General features: G+C 44.2%; 1 protein-coding gene and 1 non-coding gene across 2 annotated transcripts in view; one reads left to right on the top strand and one right to left on the bottom strand.

Annotated features, from left to right (window-relative positions):
* The window catches only part of MYO1E (myosin IE), a 215,141-nt gene that overhangs the window by 35,570 nt on the left and 158,414 nt on the right, over nucleotides 1–21,157 (bottom strand). Inside the window, exons 19-22 of the mRNA XM_058737549.1 lie at nucleotides 11,984–12,128; nucleotides 7,818–7,932; nucleotides 7,442–7,611; nucleotides 7,213–7,358 (exon numbers count right to left, since the gene is read on the bottom strand). Coding sequence (XP_058593532.1) covers nucleotides 7,213–7,358; nucleotides 7,442–7,611; nucleotides 7,818–7,932; nucleotides 11,984–12,128 — 576 coding nt within the window. The remainder of the gene's footprint in view (nucleotides 1–7,212; nucleotides 7,359–7,441; nucleotides 7,612–7,817; nucleotides 7,933–11,983; nucleotides 12,129–21,157) is intronic.
* Nucleotides 701–807, top strand: LOC131518327 (U6 spliceosomal RNA). Its single transcript, XR_009265018.1, has one exon. It is a non-coding gene; the product is annotated as a U6 spliceosomal RNA (small nuclear RNA).

The raw sequence follows: 21,157 nt of genomic DNA, 5'->3' as shown, positions 1-21,157 counted from the left end.
TCAGCTCAGGTCATGATCTCACAGTTTGTGGGTTTGAGCCCCACTTCGGGCTCTGTGCTAACAGCCCAGAGCGTGGGGCCTGCTTCATATTTTGTGTCTCCCTCTCTCTCTGCCCCTCCCCTGCTCTCTATCTCTCAAAAATAAATAAATGTTAAAAAAAATTTTGTTTTAAATAAAGACTATAACAAGAGATGAAGAAGGGCATTATATCATAATTAAGGGGTCTATCCATGAAGAAGACCTAACAATTGTAAACATTTATGCTCCAAATGTTGAGGAACCCAAATATATAAATCAATTAATCACAAACAAAAAGAAATTCATTGATAATAATACCATAATAGTAGGGAACTTCAACATCCCACTTACAACAACAGGCAGATCATCTAAACAGAAAATCAACATGGAAGCAATGGCTTTGAGTGACACATTGGACAGGATGGACTTAACAGATATATTCAGAACATTTTATCCTAAAGCAGCAGAATACACCTTCTTCTTCAGTGCCCATGGAACATTCTCCAGAACAGATCACATAGTGGGACACATATCAGCCCTCAGCAAGTACAAAAAGACTGAGATCATACTGTGCATATTTTCAGGCCACAATGCTATGAACTCACAATCAACCACAAGAGAAAATTTGGAAAGATAACAAATACTTGGGGACTAAAGAACATCCTACTAAAGAATGCATGGGGTACTCACTTCAGCAGCACATATACTAAAATTGGAATGATACAGAGAAGATTAGCATGGCCCCTGCACAAGGGTGACACACCAATTCATGAAGTGTCCCATATTAAAAAAAAAAAAAAAAAAAAAAAGAATGGGCTAACCAAGAAATTAAAGAGAAAATTAAAAAGTACATGAGGGCAATGAAAATGATAACACCACAGCCCAAAACTTCTGGCATGCAGCAGAGGCAGTCATAAAAGTATATAGCAATGTAGGCCTTCCTAGAGAAGGAAGAAAGGCCTCAGATACACAACCTAACCTCACACCTCAAAGAGCTGGAAAAAGAACAGCAAATAAAACCCCAAACCAGCAGAAGACAGGAATAACAACGATTAGAGCAGAAATCAATGTGATCGAAACAAAAACACAAAAACAAACAGACAAATAAAACAGCAGAACAGGTCAATGAAACCAGCTGGTTCTTTGAAAGAATTAACAAAATTGATAAACCCCTAGCCAGTTTGATCAAAAACAAAAAAAAAAAAGGACCCAAATAAATAAAATCAAGAATGAAAGAGGAGAGATCACAACCAACACTGCAGAAATAAAAACAGTAAGAGAATATTATGAGCAATTACACACCAATAAAATGGGCAATCTGGAAGAAATGGACACATTCCTAGAAAACTATAAATTGCCAAAACCGAAACAGGAAGAAATAGAAAATTTGAACGGACCCATAACCAGTAAAGAAATCAAAACTCTCCCAAAAAAACAAGAGTCTAGGGCTGGATGGCTTTCCAGGGGAATTCTACCAAACATTTAAAGAAGAGTTCACACCTATTCTCTTGAAGCTGTTCCAAAAAATAGAAATGGAAGGCAAACTTAAAAACTCTTTCTATGAAGCCAGGATTACCTTGATTCCAAAACCAGACAAAGACTACACTAAAAAGGAGAACTATAGATCAATTTCCCTGATGAACATGGATACAAAAATCTTCCACAAGATACTAGCCAACCAGATCCACGAATAATTCTTCTTCCACAAAGAATTATTCACCACAACCAAGTGGGATTTATAGCTGGGATCCAGGGCTGGTTCAATATCCACAAAACAATCAATGTGATGCATCACATCAATAAAACAAAGGACAAGAACCACATGATCCTCTCAATAGATGCAGAGAAAGCATTTGACAAAGTACAGCACCCTTTCTTGATAAAAACTCTCAAGAAAGTAGGGATAGAAGGATCACACCTCAAGATCATAAAAGCCATATATGAAAGACCCAACACTAATATCATCCTCAATGGGGAAAAACTGAGAGCTTTTATCCTAAGGTCAGGAACATGACAGGAATGTCCACTCTCACTACTGTTATTCAACATAGTATTGGAAGTCTTAGCCTCAGCAGTCAGACAACACAAAGGAATAAAAGGCATCCAAATCGGCCAGGAGGAGGTCAAACTTTCACTCTTCGCAGATGACATGATACTCTATATGGAAAACCCAAAAGATTCCACCAAAAAAACTGCTAGAACTGATCCATGAATTCAGCAAAGTGGCAGGATATAAAACCAATGCACAGGATCGGTTGTATTCCTATGCACCAATAATGAAGCAACAGAAAGGGAAATCAAGGAATCAATCCCATTTACAATTGCACCAAAAACTATAAAATACCTAGGAATAAACATAACTGAAGAGGTGAAAAACCTATACACTGAAAACTATAGAAAGCTTATGAGAGAAATTGAAGAAGACACACAGACAAAAAATGGACAAATATTCCATGCTCCTGGATAGGAAGAACAAATATTGTTAAAATGTTAATACTACCCAAAGCAATCTACATAGTCAATGCAGTACCTATCAAAATAACACCAGCATTCTTCACAGAGCTAGAACAAACAATCCTAAAATTTGTATGGAACCAGAAAAGACCTCAAATAGCCAAAGCAATGTTCAAAAAGAAAACAAAAGCAGGAGGCATCATAATCCCAGACTTCAAGCTATACTACAAAGCTGTAATCATCGAGACAGTATGGTACTGGCACAAGAACAGACACTCAGATCAATGGAACAGAATAGAGAACCCAGAAATGGACTCACAAACGTATAGCCAACCAATCTTTGACAAAGCAGGAAAGAATATCCAATGGAATAAAGACAGTCTCTTCAGCAAGTGGTGCTGGAAAACTGGACAGTGACACGCAGAAAAATGAACCTGTACCACTTTCTTACCTTACACAAAAATAAACTCAAAATGGATGAAAGACCTAAACGTAAGACAGGAAGCCATTAAAATCCTCGAGGAGAAAGCAGGCAAAAACCTCTTTGATCTTGGCTGCACCAACTTCTTTTTTTTTTTTATTTATTTATTTATTTATTTATTTTTGGGACAGAGAGAGACAGAGCGTGAACGGGGGAGGGGCAGAGAGAAGGGAGACACAGAATCGGAAACAGGCTCCAGGCTCCGAGCCATCAGCCCAGAGCCTGACGCGGGGCTCGAACTCACGGACCGCGAGATCGTGACCTGGCTGAAGTCGGACGCTTAACCGACTGCGCCACCCAGGCGCCCCGGCTGCACCAACTTCTTACTCAACACATCTCTGGAGGCAAGGGAAACAAAAGCAAAAATGAACTATGGGACCTCATCAAAATAAAAAGCTTCTGCACAGCGAAGGAAACAATCAGCAAAACTAAAAGGCAACCGACAGAGTGGGAGAAGATATTTGCAAACGACATATCAGATAAGGGGTTAGTATCCAAAATCTATAGAGAACTTATCAAACTCAACACCCAAAAAACAAATAATCCAGTGACAAAATGGACAAAAGACACGAACAGATATTTCTCCAAGAAGACATCCAGATGGTGAACAGACGCATGTAAAAACGCTCAACGTCACTCACCATCAGGGAAATACAAATCAAAACCACAATGAGATACCACCTCACACCTGTCAGAATGGCTAACAGTAACAACTCAGGCAACAACAGATGTTGGTGAGGATGCGGATCAAGAGGATCTCTTTTGCACTGCTGATGGGAATGCAAACTGGTGTAGCCACTCTGGAAAACAGTAAGAAGGTTCCTTGAAAAATTAAAAATAGAACTACCCTACAACCCAGCAATTGCACTAGGAGGTATTTATACAAGGGATATAGGTATGTTGTTTCAAAGGGGCACATGCACCCCAATGTCTACAGCAGCACTACTGACAACAAAGTATGGAAAGAGTCCAAATGTCCATTGACAGAGGAATGGCTAAGGAAGATGTGGTATGTACATACGATCAAGTATTACTTGACAATGACAAATAATGAAATCTTGCCATTTGCAACTACATGGATGGAACTAGAGAGTATCATGCTAAGCGAAATTAGTCAAAAGATAATCATACAACTTCACTCATATGAGGACTTTAAGATACAAAACAGATAAACCTAAAGGAAGGGAAGCAAAAATAATATAAAAACAGGAAGGGGGACAAAACATAAAAGACTTAAATATAGAGAACAAACAGAGGGTTGCTGGGTGGGTTGTGGGAGGGGGGATAGTCTAAATGGGCAAGGGGCATTAAGGAATCTACTCCTGAATCACTGTTGCACCATATGTTAACTAACTTAAATATAAATTAAACAATAAATAAATTTAAAAAAAAATAAAAACCTTATCAGACAGAGCCCCAATTATGAGATTTGATGGTACCCATCTCATTACCTACAATGGGAAAGCAAAGAACACAGGCTCTTACACCTGAGCTATTGGGACTGGCCTATATGTTTTTCTTTAGCTTAAATTTTCTTTCCTAGTCTTTAAAAATTTTTTTAATGTTTTTTAATTTTCAGAGAGAGAGAGAGACAGATGGTGAGCGGGGGAGGGTCGGAGAGAGAGGGAGACACAGAATCCAAAGAAGTCTCCAGGCTTTGAGCTGTCAGCACAGAGCACGATGAGGGGCTTGAACCCACGAACCATAAGATCATGACTTGAGCCAAAGTCAGACGCTTAACTAACTGAGCCACCCAGGCACCCCTAAAATTTTCTTTTAAGATTTTATTTTTAAGTAGCCTCTACATCCAACATGGGGCTTGAACTCATGACCCGGAGTTCAAGAGTCCCATGCTCTACCAACTGAGCCTGCCAGGAGTCCCAGACAAAGCCTCTTTCGACCAAAATAACCACAATACCGAGATCACACCTAAGGAGATGAACACTAAATCCTTCATATCAAATATTTGGTCATGCTCTCGTTTCCCAAACTGTTGCATAGTTGTTTTTGCATGGTTGGTTGGTTTGCTTGGGAGCTACCAGCCCATTCTGCTTTCCTGGTGGTTACCAGCCCATTCTGCTTTCCTGGTGGTTATAAGAGTTAGAGGTGGTCCAGAAGACCAAGTTTATGGGCACGGTGATGGTCTTAACTAGAAGAAACCATGGGGCAGTCACTGCAGCCAGAGTCAAGCACTAAGCCTCACAGTGTTCAGCACACATACACACAATACAACTTTTTCCCTAAAGTGCAAGACATCTGTTAAAATCCTTCTCTATACCAGTGTTGAAATATTTTGAGAACACACACACACACACACACACACACACACGCACACGCACGTCTGGTGGTCTGGTACCACAATCCATTTCTACTCTGGTTTTGATTCTGCACATACCATCACCCATGTGGTGGCATTCCTCACTCAGATTACTGGCCTAACCCGGTAGTTGAAGGAAATGAGGGAACAGTATGAATCTTGGTGAGGGTGAGGCTCAGTGACTGCAACATGCACAGATCACAAGTTACAATGACTCAGACTCTTTTCTCTCCCCGGAGCCAGAACAACTTTTGGGCTAAGCACCTCATTTCATTACATCCTCTAACAGGGAAAGGCCATAAGGGAGCACATGTCCAGACCATGAGGAAGCAGCAGCAGAAGTTGGTTTTAGCATGAGACACTGCAGCCCCAGAGGCTGTGAGACAAGACAAGACAGAAGGAAAACATTTGAGGGGGGATATCCCACACCTTGATAAACCTCCAGGCCTAGACAAAAAGGATGGTGTCAAAGTGCCTTATATAAATGGAGACATATGATTATTTATGATCAAGCACTGCCTGAGTGGTCTGAAGGCTGAAGACACAGGCCTGGCAATAACAACAGGAAGAATAATAATCACTCTCAGAGTAACGAGCACATGTGCCCGGAACTATGATTCCCTGGCATTCAGCCACTGCCCCTGTCAAGAGAAAACAGCAGGTTTAGGAGAACCCTGCTTAGCCCAGGTGTGACTTTTCCCCATGCAAGGAAAAAAAGAAGTTTCCTGTTGGGTTCCTTGGAACAACAAGGGCAGCCTCAGCGCCCAGCTCGCCAGGAAGTGTGGCCGGCAGGCTGCCCAGCTCAGGCTGTGGCCCAGCTGGTGAGGTGAATGCTCAGGAAGATCTTCAGGAAACCGGACAGTGCCTGGAACTCTTGCTTGAAATCCACGGCACTGAGACCCACCTGAGGTGGGGTTTGCCAGAAAGGCTGCTGATGGACTCCTCTGCTTACAAGTTTCCCCCACATCCTGAGCTGCGATGTTTTAAACCCTTGACCTCACAGCACCACCTGGCCCTTTATCAGGAAAACTGGGAACAGAGAGAATCAGAAACCACCGTGACATAGGCAAGAATGGACACAACTTGAAATCTGTTTTGGATTATCGCATTGGAGCCAGGATTTCCAGCCGGGTAGATAGGATGCCTGAGCACACAAAACCCCAGCTTTTTCCTGAGAGCAGCCGTTTTGTCCTCCGTGTGGAGTAAGAATTTAGAGGTATCCCGATTCCAGGAAGACATGTTCATAGACCACCAGGACATCACGACTGTCAATGCAATGGCAGCCCGTAGCCTTGCCCCCACAGAAGCAGCGGTCTCCTCGAAGGGCCCAGGGATGCCACTCAAGGGGGAAGCCACTGAGCTCAAAGGGGCCTTTCTCCCTCTTTTCTTAGCCTTCTGTGACTGGGAGGATTTCCTCTCATCAGAGAGAATTCTGAGCAGGGCAGGATTTAAAACAAGTCTCCTTACACGTACAAGCCCCTCTGCCTAAAGAAAGCTGGGGCCTCTGCCTGGGAACTTGGGAGTTGAAGGGGGGCATTGAGCAATGACTCCAGGCTGCCTGGGCCTTTGCTGGTGAAATGGGTCACGTCTTCGAGGTGGGGGAGGTGGGCTTCAGGATGGGACTCTGGTCCCTTGGCCCCACTTCAGTAAAAGCATTTATCCTCTGTTTTGGATACCAGGTTTTTCTCTTACATTTTGTGGGAAGAAAGCATCTGAGTTCCCCTTGACTAGTGGAGCTGACCAGAAGGCCACTTCTTGGAATCTCATTCCTGAGACCAATGAAGGTCGGGTCTTCTCAGGGAAGAAGAGGAAACTCAGTTCTCTTCACCAGGATTTTGACAAGGGGGGAGCCCGGCCAGGCCTTTCTCCTGGCTGTCTGGAACGGCGGAGAGGCAAAGATGAGGAGGACCAGGCAGCCTCGCCTCACACCCTCGCCGCTCACCTGAGGGACACGGACAAGATTCTCTCCATCTCAATCCTCCGCTTCAGCACTTCCTTCACCAGGCCTTTGTCCGGGCCCTGTTTCACTTTCTCTCGTCCGATTAAGTATAAGCACTTTGGAGTAAGAAGCAAGTCTCGCTTTACACCCTGTAAGGAGAGGTGCTTTAAGAAGGTGGGCGGACATGTCAAAATGGCCACTTTCCCCACAATGGGCAGCGGTCAGTGTGTACCTTGAACCTTCTGTCATACTTGGTCACTGTGTCTGCAAAGTCGATCTTCTCCCTCTTGCCCACAAACTGCTGGAGTTCCGGGTGTTCGTCCATCCCGATGTAATCCCCGATGAAGTTCCTGTTAATACTGTTTCTCCTTCTCTCTTTCTTGTTCAATAGGAGGTCTGAGGCTGCAGTTCCCCAAAGGCCAGAGAAGAGAGAAGGGCCAGGGCCCCAGAAAGAGGAGGAATATCGTGTGGAAATACACAGAGAAACTCAAAATGAATGCAAGATTTTAACATGTGACATTATAGGCAAAGGAAAGCGAACTTGTAACTTTGAGCTCAAAGTTATTCTGGAGCTTTGTTAAATGCATGAAACAAAATGACTAGAATACCTTCTTCTCTCATTTGGACGTATTTCTTCCGGGCCACAAATTTCCTCCATGATTTCTGTATCACTCGAGCATATCCATCATACTTTCTCTCTCTCATTTCTTCTAGAAGAAATAGCTGTGAATGTACAGAGGGAAAATGTGAGCCAATTCATAAGACCTCAGCATCACTTTTTTTGGGGGACACTCAGTTTAGTCAAGGACATAACATCGGGAGCAGTTTCTCTGACTCATGAACAAAAGTGAAAAAATGATTACTAGGGCATATTGTTTGTAATTACAATAATGTCTTTAAATATTTTTTTTGAGTTTATTTATTTTGAGGGGGTAGAGGGGCAGAAAGAGAGAGAAAGAGAGAGAGGGGGAGTGAGAGAGAGGGGGAGTGAGAGAGAGGGGGAGAGAGAGAGAGGGGGAGAGAGAGGGGGGGGGAGGGAGGGAGGGAGAGAGAGAGAGAGAGAGAGAGAGAGAGAGAGAGAATCCCAAGCAGGCTCCATGCTGTTAGCCCAGAACCTGATTCAGGGCTGGAACCCACGAACCATGACCTGAGCCGAAATCAAGAGGTGGAGGCTTAACCCAGGTGGCCCTGTAATCACTATAACATCTTTATCTCTCTCTGTTTTCTTCATTTAACCGAACACATAACAGAAAACAGCTGTATCTGGTTGTTAGTCGGGCCTTGAAAATGTGTGCTCTGCCTTGCTCATAATCATAATCTCTGCGAATCAAATGGGTGGTTCCACGTTCATCCCCTAGTTTTCTGCCTTGATCCAAAGAGGATGCTAGATGAAATGAATCGGAGGAAGCCACGGTTTAGTGCTGCACGCAGCCTCTTCACAGAGTTCCCAGCTCTTGCAGGAGCAGACCTTGTGCTGCTGTGGAAGAGGGCTGCCTGATTTTCAGGTCCACGAAAGTGTAGACTTTTGGCTGCATAGATTCTCCAAGGAGTCATTGGGCCAGAGGGTTATAACCAGTGCAACTGGAGCTGGACATAAGATGCGTAGTCGGGACATGACTTCACCTAGCGGAACTGGGACTGTTCTGTGTAAGGACCCAGGTCTTGAGACTCAGGCCCCTTTAACAATCCTGACTGCTGCACCCTACTCAAGGAAGCTCTGGAATAACAAAGATAATAGCAAACAGCTGTAATGTACCGGGAGCCCACTATGGGTCAGGTATCATTCTAGATTGACATTCTAGAATACATTATTTCTTTTTTTATTTTTTAAAAAAAATTTTTTTTTTTCAACGGTTTTTATTTATTTTTGGGACAGAGAGAGACAGAGCATGAACGGGGGAGGGGCAGAGAGAGAGGGAGACACAGAATCGGAAACAGGCTCCAGGCTCCGAGCCATCAGCCCAGAGCCTGACGCAGGGCTCGAACTCACGGACCGCGAGATCGTGACCTGGCTGAAGTCGGACGCTTAACCGACTGCGCCACCCAGGCGCCCCTAGAATACATTATTTCATTCAACTCATCAGCAACCACACAGGCCACACAGGTCCATCATCTCCATTGCACACAGGAGAAAACTGGAACTAAGACTGGGTGGGAATGGAAAGTGACCCAAGGTCTTTCAGGCCTTGCCAGGCTCTTCCTCACTTTGGCATATAAGTCTGTCTCTGTAAATCTGTATACGGTCAACTCATGAAATGGTGGGGAACTTTCTCGCTCACCTTGGCAGTGGTTTTCATGACTCTCTAGGAAACAAAAGAAAATGTACCAATGAAAACAAGTAAAGCTGATGAAAAGTCACTGCGGAAATGTTCCAGAAGTAAATAGGAGAATTTGAAGGCAGCCAGGCTCGATTTGGTGCCTCTGTTTATCTGGATCTATCCTCAGGAGCCACATCCGTCCCTTCCTGTCACTAAACTTCTGCTTCTCACAGCCCTAGCTGTGCAAAAACAACATCTCAAACTCAGAAGGGAAGGGGCCGCTTCATTCCGCAGCTGTCACTGCCACGTACAACAGGGACGGGGAGCATATTTCTGAAAACAAAAGGAATACGTGATTTAACATTTGGACAGAATGTTTAAAATCTGAGCCCTGTGGTTGCCTCTTTGAAGAATATTCGTTGGTCTTTCTTATCTTGGTGTGTTAGGTTTCTGAGTAAGCCTTGTTTTCTTTCGTTCCCGGAACTATTTTGGGAGTGTCACAGAGAATGCACTTGTGACTCAGAAAGGAGGAGGCAACCAATTCCCAACCTCCTATAGATGATATCAAACATAAGCTGGGTTTTAGGTTTTTTCCGAAAGCCATGGAGGTTAGAAATCAGGGAGCTTCAAGAAAAAAAGGAAGAGAGAGAGAGAGAGAGAGAGAGAGAGCGCTCCCCCCACCGCAAACCCCCAAATCATGTACACATGTACGAAGTAAATGGAAACCAAACCCTTTGGTGTCTAATGGGGGTTCTTTAGGCAAATGGGTTATTTCGTACATTCAGCACATCTACGCTAAGAGTCAAGGCAAAATCACAAGGCAGATTCTTAAAAACCAGCTTTTGTAGAAGTATTCGCAACGTCAGGACTAGACGTGAATGGCTGAGTGATGGGGGAGGGGAGAGAGTAGTGAAGGTGTGTGTGCGGTGTGCGCCTGTGTGTAAAAAGATGGGGAAAAGGAGAAGCGAGTGACGGCAATAAAGCATTCAGGAGGAAGACAAGGAAAAGAAAACCCAAAATAAACCTTGATGTTGCAAGTAAAACCCCACAGCTCAACTAAATCAGAAAAAAAAAAGGTACAAAAAATGTTGAAGCTGTCCTTATTATACGTGGAAATTTAGCAAGACAAAAAAGTAAAAGCGGGTACAAAGCAACAGAGGAGTTCTGCATTGTACTGATAAATCACTCCATCCCATTTTAGAAAGAACAGGAACTGCTCTGTGGGTTGCTTAATGGTGTATGACACAACATTTTCATTTTATATTTGGAAATGACATTGCTGTGAAACTACAAATAACTCAAAAGTGGAAAATGCTACCACAAACTTTTCATAAACGGGTTCTATTGATGTGTGCCACTGATTTATTTAATAACTTTTATGGCTCTTAAAGCCATTCAGTCCCAGCCATTACCATTTCTGAGTCTCCGTCTGATCCTCTGAGGCAGAACAGCAGCTGTGGGGCCCATTCTAGAGGACGGAACTCACTGCAAAACCGGGGTTTGTCTAAAGTCAAGTGTTTCCGCGGTCACCAACACTGCCGGTTCGCATGGTATTTCCCCTGGATCTGATGACTAATTTTGTCAAGTTCACCAGAGACTCTTGAAATGGAGTCTTGTGATTGGCAAAGGAATCTCAAGAAATGATGATGTCCAACCCTGGTTAGTTCCAGCAGCTTCTCCATCTTAAAAAGTAATGTCTTCATTCCATAGTCCCAGAGCTACCTGGGCAGAAGAACTGAGGGGTTCTGCTATAAGGAATCCAACATAGGAAATGGCAACTTCCTATAGACATTCATGAGGCTCACAGTGACCATCTCCCCATCAGGAATTATTAATTAATCTGTGGAGATCTAGTAAGTTTGTTAATTGTAGAACTTATTTTTGAGCTCCTTATTGGTAAAAATTTGTGTTCTATTAACCCAGAGATTTCTCCTCTTCCCTATTCAGCTCCTCAAAGTTCTTTCCAAGCTCCCTCACGGTCTTCAAGATCTAGTCCTGAGACTGCCCACCCCAGAGCTCTGTTCCACCTTCAAGGAGGAAATCTGTGTGTGTAAATGACCTGTTTGGTGTCACCCAGGTGGAGGATGTTAAGTTTACCCAAGCCTCCTTAGTCAGACAAAGAAGTCCCTTTTCGCTGAGACTCTACTGGATACTAGAAGTAACTGGTGGGCACCTGCTGTGAGCCACTGTCTGTACAAGGCTCTGAGTACACAAACATACCAAAGGGGCAAGAGTCCCTGACCTTGAGGAGATGGCCATCTAGCATGGGAGAGAGACAGTAAGAAAAGGAACAAGATGACGACATCTTTTTATACATGCTGAGCTCTCTGAAGGCTCTGCAGAGCAAGGGTATGGGGAATGACCTACACTTACATTGGGAGCAGGGGAGAGGACACCGAAGGCATAAACCAAAGAGTGAGAAAATGAAGGCAGCACGTGTGAGAAGGGGCAGCAGAAGCGCTGCGGGAAGGGGTGGGGGGCACTGAGGACATGACGGAGGGCAGCGGCATACTCACAGACTCGGGGGCTTTGATGAACACTTTGCTCCTCCCGAGCTGGAACTGGTCACTGTCCATGTTGACGGACTGCAACAAGTGGAGGACACCTTGTTTTTCGTCCCCTCTCCACGAGGGCCAGGTGGCTTTGGTCAGAATGGCATACCTGTGAGGACAATTGGGGACAGAAGGCTCAGCCTCAAAGTGGACTGCCCACCAAAGACACCCACTGCTGTGTTTCTTGGTGATCCATTCACCTCTGCTCTCGGCTTAGGGATGGATCTCAACAGCTGAAAAATCCGCTGGGTCTGTTATTCCCATTCTGGAGCATCCATCCTACCCACTCCCTATCTATTTCCATGTTAACACCCTGGGGAAAAATCTGCTTTTCCTTTCTACTACTGTCTAAAAATAGCACTGCTGAAGGTCGCCAGTGACAATCTTCGGACAAAATCAAACGTTCTTTTCTCGATGGTGATCTCCCCTGATTTCTTTGGTGTGCTTAATGGTTAATGCAAAGAGTTTTATTTATTTATTTTTTTTTAATTTTTTTTTTTTCAACATTTTTTATTTATTTTTGGGACAGAGAGAGACAGAGCATGAACGGGGGAGGGGCAGAGAGAGAGGGAGACACAGAATCGGAAACAGGCTCCAGGCTCCGAGCCATCGGCCCAGAGCCTGACGCGGGGCTCGAACTCACGGACCGCGAGATCGTGACCTGGCTGAAGTCGGACGCTTAACCGACTGCGCCACCCAGGCGCCCCATTGCAAAGAGTTTTATAAAGCCCCCTGTAAGCAGCAGTTATTACTAAGTATCAACATTCATCTAGAGTCAAGAGGCCCTGGTGTTTGGTCCTTGGCTATTCTCTCTACTTTCTCTTCTGCTCACTACGTCCCTGGGAGGATGGCTTCTTCATGCACACGAAACTCTTTCCCTCCACAGAGCCTTGCCCATGCTGTTCCCTTTACCGGGTGTCCCGATTTGGGAACGCCTCACGTGGCTGGCTTCCGTGGCGCTGTCCCTCAATGACACTTGCAGAGGGGCCTTTATAGACTACCCAAGCCAGAATAGCACCACTGTTATTCTCTCATAGAAAATAGTATTTTCCCTTTAGAGTATATATCATAATTGGTAATTATCTTAATGTTTGTACTTATTTTATTTCTGCCCCCTCTGTGAGGACAAGAGCTCCATGAGGCGAAGCCACACCCGAGCAGGTGACAGTGCACATCCAGCAGCTCACACAAAGCCTGGGGCTGGGCAGCAACAAGGAACAGTAAGTGGCTAACATCTACGGGGTGCTCTCCCTGCTTCAAGTGCTGTTCTTGGGGCATTAGGTGCATGGTCTCATTTTATTCTTCCAGCCACCTGATCAGGTTGGTCTTTCCGTTTTACAGAGGAGGAAACAGAGGCAAACAGAGACTCACCTACGGCTACTTAGCTAGTAACTCTCAGAGCTGAGATTTGAACCCCCATCTGTTTCTTTAATCACAATACTACATATAAGCCACGGATTGGCTTATGTGTAAATATCTTTTTTAAAGGTCATACAGTCTACTACACGTTTATGTTACAAACATTGTAATTCCGTAAGAGGCTAACATAACAGAGACAGAAGCACACTACATGATGTCAAATACAGAAAGTCTCAAAGACTGAACGTGGAAGGAAGGGAGGGAGGGAAGGAGGAGAAATCAGCGAGGAGTGCAGGAGAGAAGTTGGAGCGCATGGCCTATGCGAAGGCACATCTAGACACAGCAGTGAAGGGGCTCCAGGTCTCTAGAGAAGCCAGGTCCTCCTTTGCTCCCAGAAGCTACTACCAGGATTAGACAGACTTATGGCATCTAAGGGAGAAGGGAATCTTAACAAGAAGAGCGGCCATGCTTTCAGGATCCAGAGCTTGCTAAGAAGACAAGAGCCGGTATTACCCTTAGGGTCAGCTGGTTGGGACTAAGATGATTCTAGGGAGCCTCTCTCCTCCTCCCAAATACCCATATTTTGCTTGATAATGTCTTAAATGTCTTGGAGAAGCCAATTCTTCTATTCCCTAGTTAGAGATAAAAAGCTTAAAAATGAGGGGCACCTGGGTGGCTCAGGCAGTGGAGCATCCAACTTTGGCTCAATTTCATGAGTTCGAGCCCCGTGTGGGGCTCTGCTCTGTCAGCACGGAACCTGCTTTGGATCCTCTGTCCTCCTCTCTCTCAAAAATAAATAAACATTAAAAAAATATGTTTTTTGGGGCGCCTGGGTGGTGCAGTCGGTTAAGCGTCCGACTTCAGCCAGGTCACGATCTCGCGGTCCGTGAGTTCGAGCCCCGCGTCAGGCTCTGGGCTGATGGCTCGGAGCCTGGAGCCTGTTTCCGATTCTGTGTCTCCCTCTCTCTCTGCCCCTCCCCCGTTCATGCTCTGTCTCTCTCTGTCCCAAAAATAAATAAAAAAACGTTGAAAAAAAAATTTTTTTAAAAATATGTTTTTTTAATGTTTAGAAAAAGCTTAAAAGCGAAAATACCTAGTTGAAGCCACACATCTGCCTGAATTTATTTCATATGTGGCATAATAAAATCAAACAAATGAAGCCACATATAAATGACTGACAGCAGAACCTTTCTAGATGCCACTGGGGGGCTTGGTGAACAAGCAGCAATGTGCTGGCAATCTAAATGGATGAGGGAGAAAAATTCATGCCGGCTATGGGTGATAAAGAAAAAACTAGGACTCTGACGTGACAAGTCTTCAAGAGTTCAGGCCTGGCTTAATCTAATCAAAATTTGAAAGGAAACAGTCTGTATTGTGCAAACACAAACAGGTAGCTCTTCACACACACACACACACACACACACACCCCACCCCCATTAAAATAATGCTACATTTCTCATTTGATTTTTTTATAGTAAGCAATTTTTTCTCCAGAGACTTTCTCTCCCTTTTCCTGACAAGGCTTCTAACAGTTTGAGTCTGGGCAAGACATGGGGTTTGAGTGGCATCTCCGGGGCCCTCTGATCATGGACCATGGCAGTGGGCCCCTAGCTTTCCTGAAGGCTGATGTGCCCTCCTCACTTCCTTTTGTCTTCATTGGAGACACCAGGGCATAATTCTAAATTTTTTTTTTTATGTTTATTTATTTTTGATAGACAAAACACAAGGGGGGTGAGAGGGGCAGAGAGAGAGGGAGACACAGAATCCGAAGCAGGCTCCAGGATCTGAGCCATCAGCACAGATCCTAATGTAGGGCTTGAATCCACAGACCATGAGATCATGACCTAAGCAGTCTGTCAACCAGGGCCTAATTCTAGTATAAGGCTCTCCCACCCCCAGGTCACTGTCTTCCTCCATGATATGTTGCTGGGAATAGGGTGCACAGGGCAATGCCTAACTGGTGCCTGTGAGAATTCTGGAGACGCGAGGATCATGGCTTACATTCCTTTCATCACGTATTTTTAGTTTAAGACCCAACTACGCCAGTATTTCATCTCAAGCCTGTGCACTGGTTGTTCTCTTCACCTCTGACTGGTGGGCTCCTTGTTATCTCTCAGATGACCAACTGATGTTTCCTCCTCAAAGGAAATGCAGCCCAGACCCCACTGACCTCTAGCTGCTGGCACTGGAGTTGAGGATGTTCCTGACATCCAAGGACACAAAGGTCTTGGAAGCTAGTAAGTAGGACACTCTCGCCACCTCATGTATTCCTGAGCCTTCTATTCTTTCTTCTCTCTTGCCCAGGATATGGACTGACTTTCCTCACAAGTGTCCCTTTTCCACCCCTACATTCTGAGAGTCTAGGTCAAGGTCAAGGGAAGTATGCTAGTGAGGAAGTGTAAATGGTGCCACAAAATAAACTTTAGGGGGCGCCTGGCTGGCTCAGCAGGTGGAGCGTGTGACTATTGATCTCAGGGTTTTGAGTTTGAGCCCCACATTGGGTGTAGAGATTATAAATAAACTTTAAAAAAGATAAATTTTAGAAAGCTCTTCTATTCCTATCAGATTTTTCTTCCTAAGAATCAGGATCCACATTTGGTCTTATTCCTTCAGCCACAGTAAGGGGCACATGCTGCTTAGCTCTAAAAGTTGTTTTCTAAGAGCTTTTTTAACACTTTCTAAAGATATAACAGTTTTATCGGGAGTGGTGAGTAGGGTATTCCTTCTCAACGCAGTGCAGGATTTAGTTCAAGAGCACACGAACCACCGGTGAGGCTACTAAGGCATCTTCTGGTTTTTAGTCTCTAATTCTCCGTCAAGAGGGATGGTTTTGATAAATACAAAGCATTTTTCCGAGAGGAAATGAATACACACAAAGGCCCATTTCCCACTTGCTAAGCCTATTTTCAAGCTCTAGGTTGTGTCTGAACCACTCTCTGTTTAGACCTGTGGGCTTCCTTCCCAGGGAGGGCTGTAGGAGGTGTGCACACAGGCATCATGCTGTGCATTTATACATCCTTTTCCTTCAGGTTGTTACTTACTCACTTGGTGGGCTTTCTGTGGATATGTAGAAACCAGCTTTGTAAACCACGAGGTTACAAACTCCTCTCAGCCATGAGGAGAATAAAGGTCTGGGGTGCCTTGGTGGCTCAGTCGGTTAAGCATCTGACTTTGACTCAGGTCATGATCTCGTGGTTCATAGGTTTGAGCCCTGCATCAGGGTCTATGCTGACAGCTCAGAGCCTGGAGCCTGCTTCAGATTCTGTGTCTCCCAATCTCTCTCTCTCTCTTTCTCTCTCTCTCTCTCTCTCTCTCTCTCAGAAATAAGCATCAAAAAATAATTTTTGGGGCGCCTGGGTGGCTTGGTCGGTTAAGCGTCCGACTTCGGCTCAGGTCATGATCTCATGGTCCGTGAGTTCGAGCCCTGCGTTGGGCTCTGTGCTGACCGCTCAGAGCCTGGAGCCTGTTTCAGATTCTGTGTCTCCCTCTCTCTCTGCCCCTCCCCTGTTCATGCTCTGTCTCTCTCTGTCTCAAAAATAAATAAACGTTAAAAAAAATTTAAAAAAATAATAATTTTTTTTTTCAAAGGAGAAGAAAGGTCTGACATGGTTGAATTACTCACGGAGGATCACAGGACAAGACAGACAGTGGCAGACTGTGGACATATTCTGCATGAACAGGATCTCAGACACACACCTGATGGAAAACAGCACTGTCTCTGGAAAAATATTCCCTGCCAAGGACATAGATGGCCTTCTAGCCCTTTTTGAGTATTTTTTTCTTGAAAAACAAATTTCCTTCCAAACTTTATTTTTATTCCTCCCCTAGCATTCTCAAATCAAAAGACACAGGACATCAAAAGAGTCTGCTTTCTGTAAGACAGGGCTGCCCATTTGTCTCTTCTGAAAGGAAAAGACCCTGCAGGAGAGCTAGAGGAGAGGCCTCCAAGGATAGAATCCCTTCAGGGAAAGTCCCTCAACGGAAAGGGCGTAACAGAGATTCACTAAATGTTCACTCGGTGTCAGGCACAGAAGAAAGGACCAGGCACGGGGTCAAGAAGCTAGCATGGCACTTGACAGAGGTCCAGATATTGTTACCAACAAGGTTATTTCATAGCTCATTGAAGGAGCTGCTGGAAACATGTAACACAGCCTGTTCAGGGTGGCTTAGACGTTCCTGTCAGGGGGCATGGACTCCTGCCCTCCCCAGTGTGGGTGCTCACAGCATTGCTTATGGAAGTTAAGTTTGATGGCTTGTCTGTTTTTAATGTTTACTTATTTTTGAGAGAGAGAGAGCAGGGGAGGGGCAGAGAGAGAGGGAGACACAGAATCCGAAGCAGGTTCTAGGCTCTGAGCCATCAGCCCAGAGCCCGACGCGGGGCTCGAACTCATGAACTGTGAGATCATGAACTGAGCTGAAGTCAGACACTTAATGGACTGAGCCACCCAGGCGCCCCTGCCTGGTTTTTTCATTATTTTTAAAAAATTTTTTTAAAGGTTTACTTATTTTTGAGAGAGAGACAGACAGAGACAGAGTGTGAGCAGGGAAGGGGGAGAGTGAGAAGGAGACCCACAATCCAAAGCAAGCTCCAGACTCTGAGCTTTCAGTACAGAGCCCGATGTGGGTCCTGAACTCACGGCCTGAGAGATCATGACCTGAGCCGAAGTCAGACGCTTAACTGACTGAGCCACCTAGGCACCCCTGTCTGTTTTTTTTATTATTGTTATTATTTTTAATGTTTACTTATTTTTTTTGAGAGAGACAGAGCACAAGCAGGGGAGAGGCAGAGAGACAGAGAGATACACAGTACCCAAAGCAGGCTTCAGGCTCTGAGCTGTCAGCACAGAGCCCAACACAGGGCTGGAACCCATGACCTGAGCTGAAGTCGGATGCCTAACTGACTGAGCTATGCAGACACCCCTGTTTTTTTAAATAATATGGAAGGAAGGAGGTTTTTTAGAATTGGTTTCTTAAAAACAAAAACAAAAAACACCAGTAACAACAAAACCCCACAAAAAACCATGGTTAACTTTTTAAAAATAGCCGTTTAGTTTTCAATAGTGATATCAATTGGGGAGAATTTACAGGTATCAAATCAAGGGTTTTTAAATACAGGAAAAAATATTGAAGGAGGATAAAATTATGAATGTTTTGGCATTGTTGAGGGCAAGTCTCTCTGAATTAGGGAAAGATAGAGGAAATACTTTTCATTCACTATTTTCTGTATTTAATTTCTTTCTCATTAAGAAAAAGGACATTTTCAAAGATATACAGTTTGGCAAAAAAAATTTAATGATTCGTTAAGCCATGGTTCTCATCTGGCTTTGCACCTCCCTGGGGACATTAACCATGTCTGGATACACTTTTGGTTGTCACAACTTGGGGGAATAGAGGGTAGTGGGTGGAGGCCAAGGAATTGCTAAGCATCCCACAACGAAGACTCATCCAGCCCAAAATGTCAATAGCTGAGGTTGAGAAACCCCACTCTAGCTAGTGCTAGTGATTTGTTTAAAGGAGAGACAAGTCGTTCATAATTAAGATCTCAGCTGTTCGTCAGCACAAGTTGCTGCTCTAATCATGCGAGAACTTGACAGATGTATCTTCTCCACCTCCTGAATACTTCTTTTCATACAGTTCTGCTTTCTCTATAGGTGTAGTGGCCCCTTTAATCAATTCAGAGACCAGCAAGGGTGAAGTTTAGTCCTAGTCCAGTCTGCCTTCAAAATTATCAGGAATCTCAACTGTGTGGAGACAGAGTCAATGGGACTTTATTACATGGGATGATCCACCCTCTTGTTAAGCCTCTCTTGACCTTCCCCATCAGTGACCTTTCACAGATGAGGACCCATGCTGGTGACCAGTAGGCTAGCCATTCCAATCTCAGGACACGAGAAACTACAACAGTCCCATGGAAAACACTCCTTTATTACAAGTACTGTGTTTCCAAGACCGTAATGAAGCTCTTACTCAGCCTGCTCCTTCTTTGCTACAGAAAATTTGAATTAAAAAAAAAATTCTTAAATCCTTTTCCTGTATCTATACCAGGAAGACATAGTTATTTTCTGATTAAAAACTAAATATGGCTTCCTTCTTTCTTTCTTTCTTTCTTTCTTTCTTTCTTTCTTTCTTTCTTTCTTTCTTTCTTTCTTTCTTTCTTTCTTTCTTTCATTTTTTAAAAATTTTATTATGTTTCTTTATTTTTGGGAGGCAGAGAGAGACAGAGCATGAGCAGTAGAGGGGCAGAGAGAGAGAGAGGGAGACACAGAATCTGAAGCAGGCTCCAGGCTCTGAGCTGTCAGCACAGAGCCTGATGCGGGGCTTGAACCCATGAACCGTGAGATCATGACCTGAGCCAAAGTTGGATGATTAACGGCCTGAGCCACCCAGGCGCCCCTCCACAAAACCATTTTTGAAAAAAATTTTTAACATTTACTTATTATTGAGAGACAGAGACAGAGCATGAACATGGGAGGGGCAGAGAGAGGGGGAGACACAGAATGTGAAGCAGCCTCCAGGCTCTGAACAGTCAGCACAGAGCCCGACGCGGGGCTCGAACTCACAAACCATGAGATCATGACCTGAGCGAAAGTCTGATGCTTTACGGACTGAGCCACCCAGGCGCCCCGAGGCTTCCTTCTTTCTTCAAGGAAAGTAAATAGATGTAGAAAATACAGCGGGGCCCCATTAATGTAGAATCGTTAGAGAAGTTAAAATCATGTAATATTTTAAAGACACTACATTCTACCTTTTTCAAAAACAAATAACACAAAATAAGAGCAATTTAAGTACAGGTCCTGCCAAATACACTTTATTGGAAATGTGAAAATCAGTTTTTTATACATGGGCCATACAAAAATTTTGAGGTTAAGTACTTCAAGCTTATTTTGTTTCTGTTAAACGTTTATTTATTTTGAGAGAGAGAGAGAGAAAACGAATGAGCAGGGGAGGCACAGAGAGAGACAGAGAGAGAGAATCCCAAGCAGGCTCTGAGCTATCAGTACAGAGCCCAGTATGGGGCTAGATCCCATGACCCGGGGATCATGACCTGAGCCAAAATCAAGCATTGGACATTCAACTGACTGAGCCACCCAGGCGCCCCTTTAGGCTTATTTTCTTAAATAGGTTAAATGTTTTCCTGAAATCATCTTCATACTATTAATCTGGTCAGTCAAGTTAAACCTCAGCCCTTCCGTGTCAAAATTATCATGAATTCTTGCACTTCTGTGTTACACTCAACAGACCAAATACTTGTGGCTGCTGACTTATTCTACAATAAACAATGGTAAAAAGAATTCTGTTACAACTTAATAAAAAAGGACAAATAGCTTAGTTGAAAAAAGGGCAAAGGAGCTCAACAGACATTTATCTAGTGACCAAAAAGCACAAGAAATATGCTTAACGTTATTTCCCATTAGGGAAATGAAAATCAAAACCACAAGATGCCACTTCATACTCCCTACGATGGCTATAATCAAAGTCAGATACTAACAAATGCTGGCAGGGATACAGATGGAGTGGAATCCTTAAACACTGCTGGTGGGGATGTAAAATGGTACAGCCACTTTGGAAACCAATCTCACAATTCATCAAAAAAGTTACAGAGTTGCCATGGAACCCAGTAATTCAACATTTTTTTTTAATGTTTATTTATTTTTGAGAGAGAGAGGCACAGTGTGAGTGGGGGAGGGACAGAGAGGGAGGGAGACACAGAATCCAAAGCAGGCTCCAGGCTCTGAGCTGTCAGCACGGAGCCTGACGCGGGGCTTGAACTCACGAACC

Source organism: Neofelis nebulosa, chromosome 7, assembly GCF_028018385.1.
Source record: "Neofelis nebulosa isolate mNeoNeb1 chromosome 7, mNeoNeb1.pri, whole genome shotgun sequence".
Taxonomy (NCBI): domain Eukaryota; kingdom Metazoa; phylum Chordata; class Mammalia; order Carnivora; family Felidae; genus Neofelis; species Neofelis nebulosa.
Note: the sequence above shows the minus strand (reverse complement) of the source record. Positions and strands in the feature narration are given on the sequence as shown.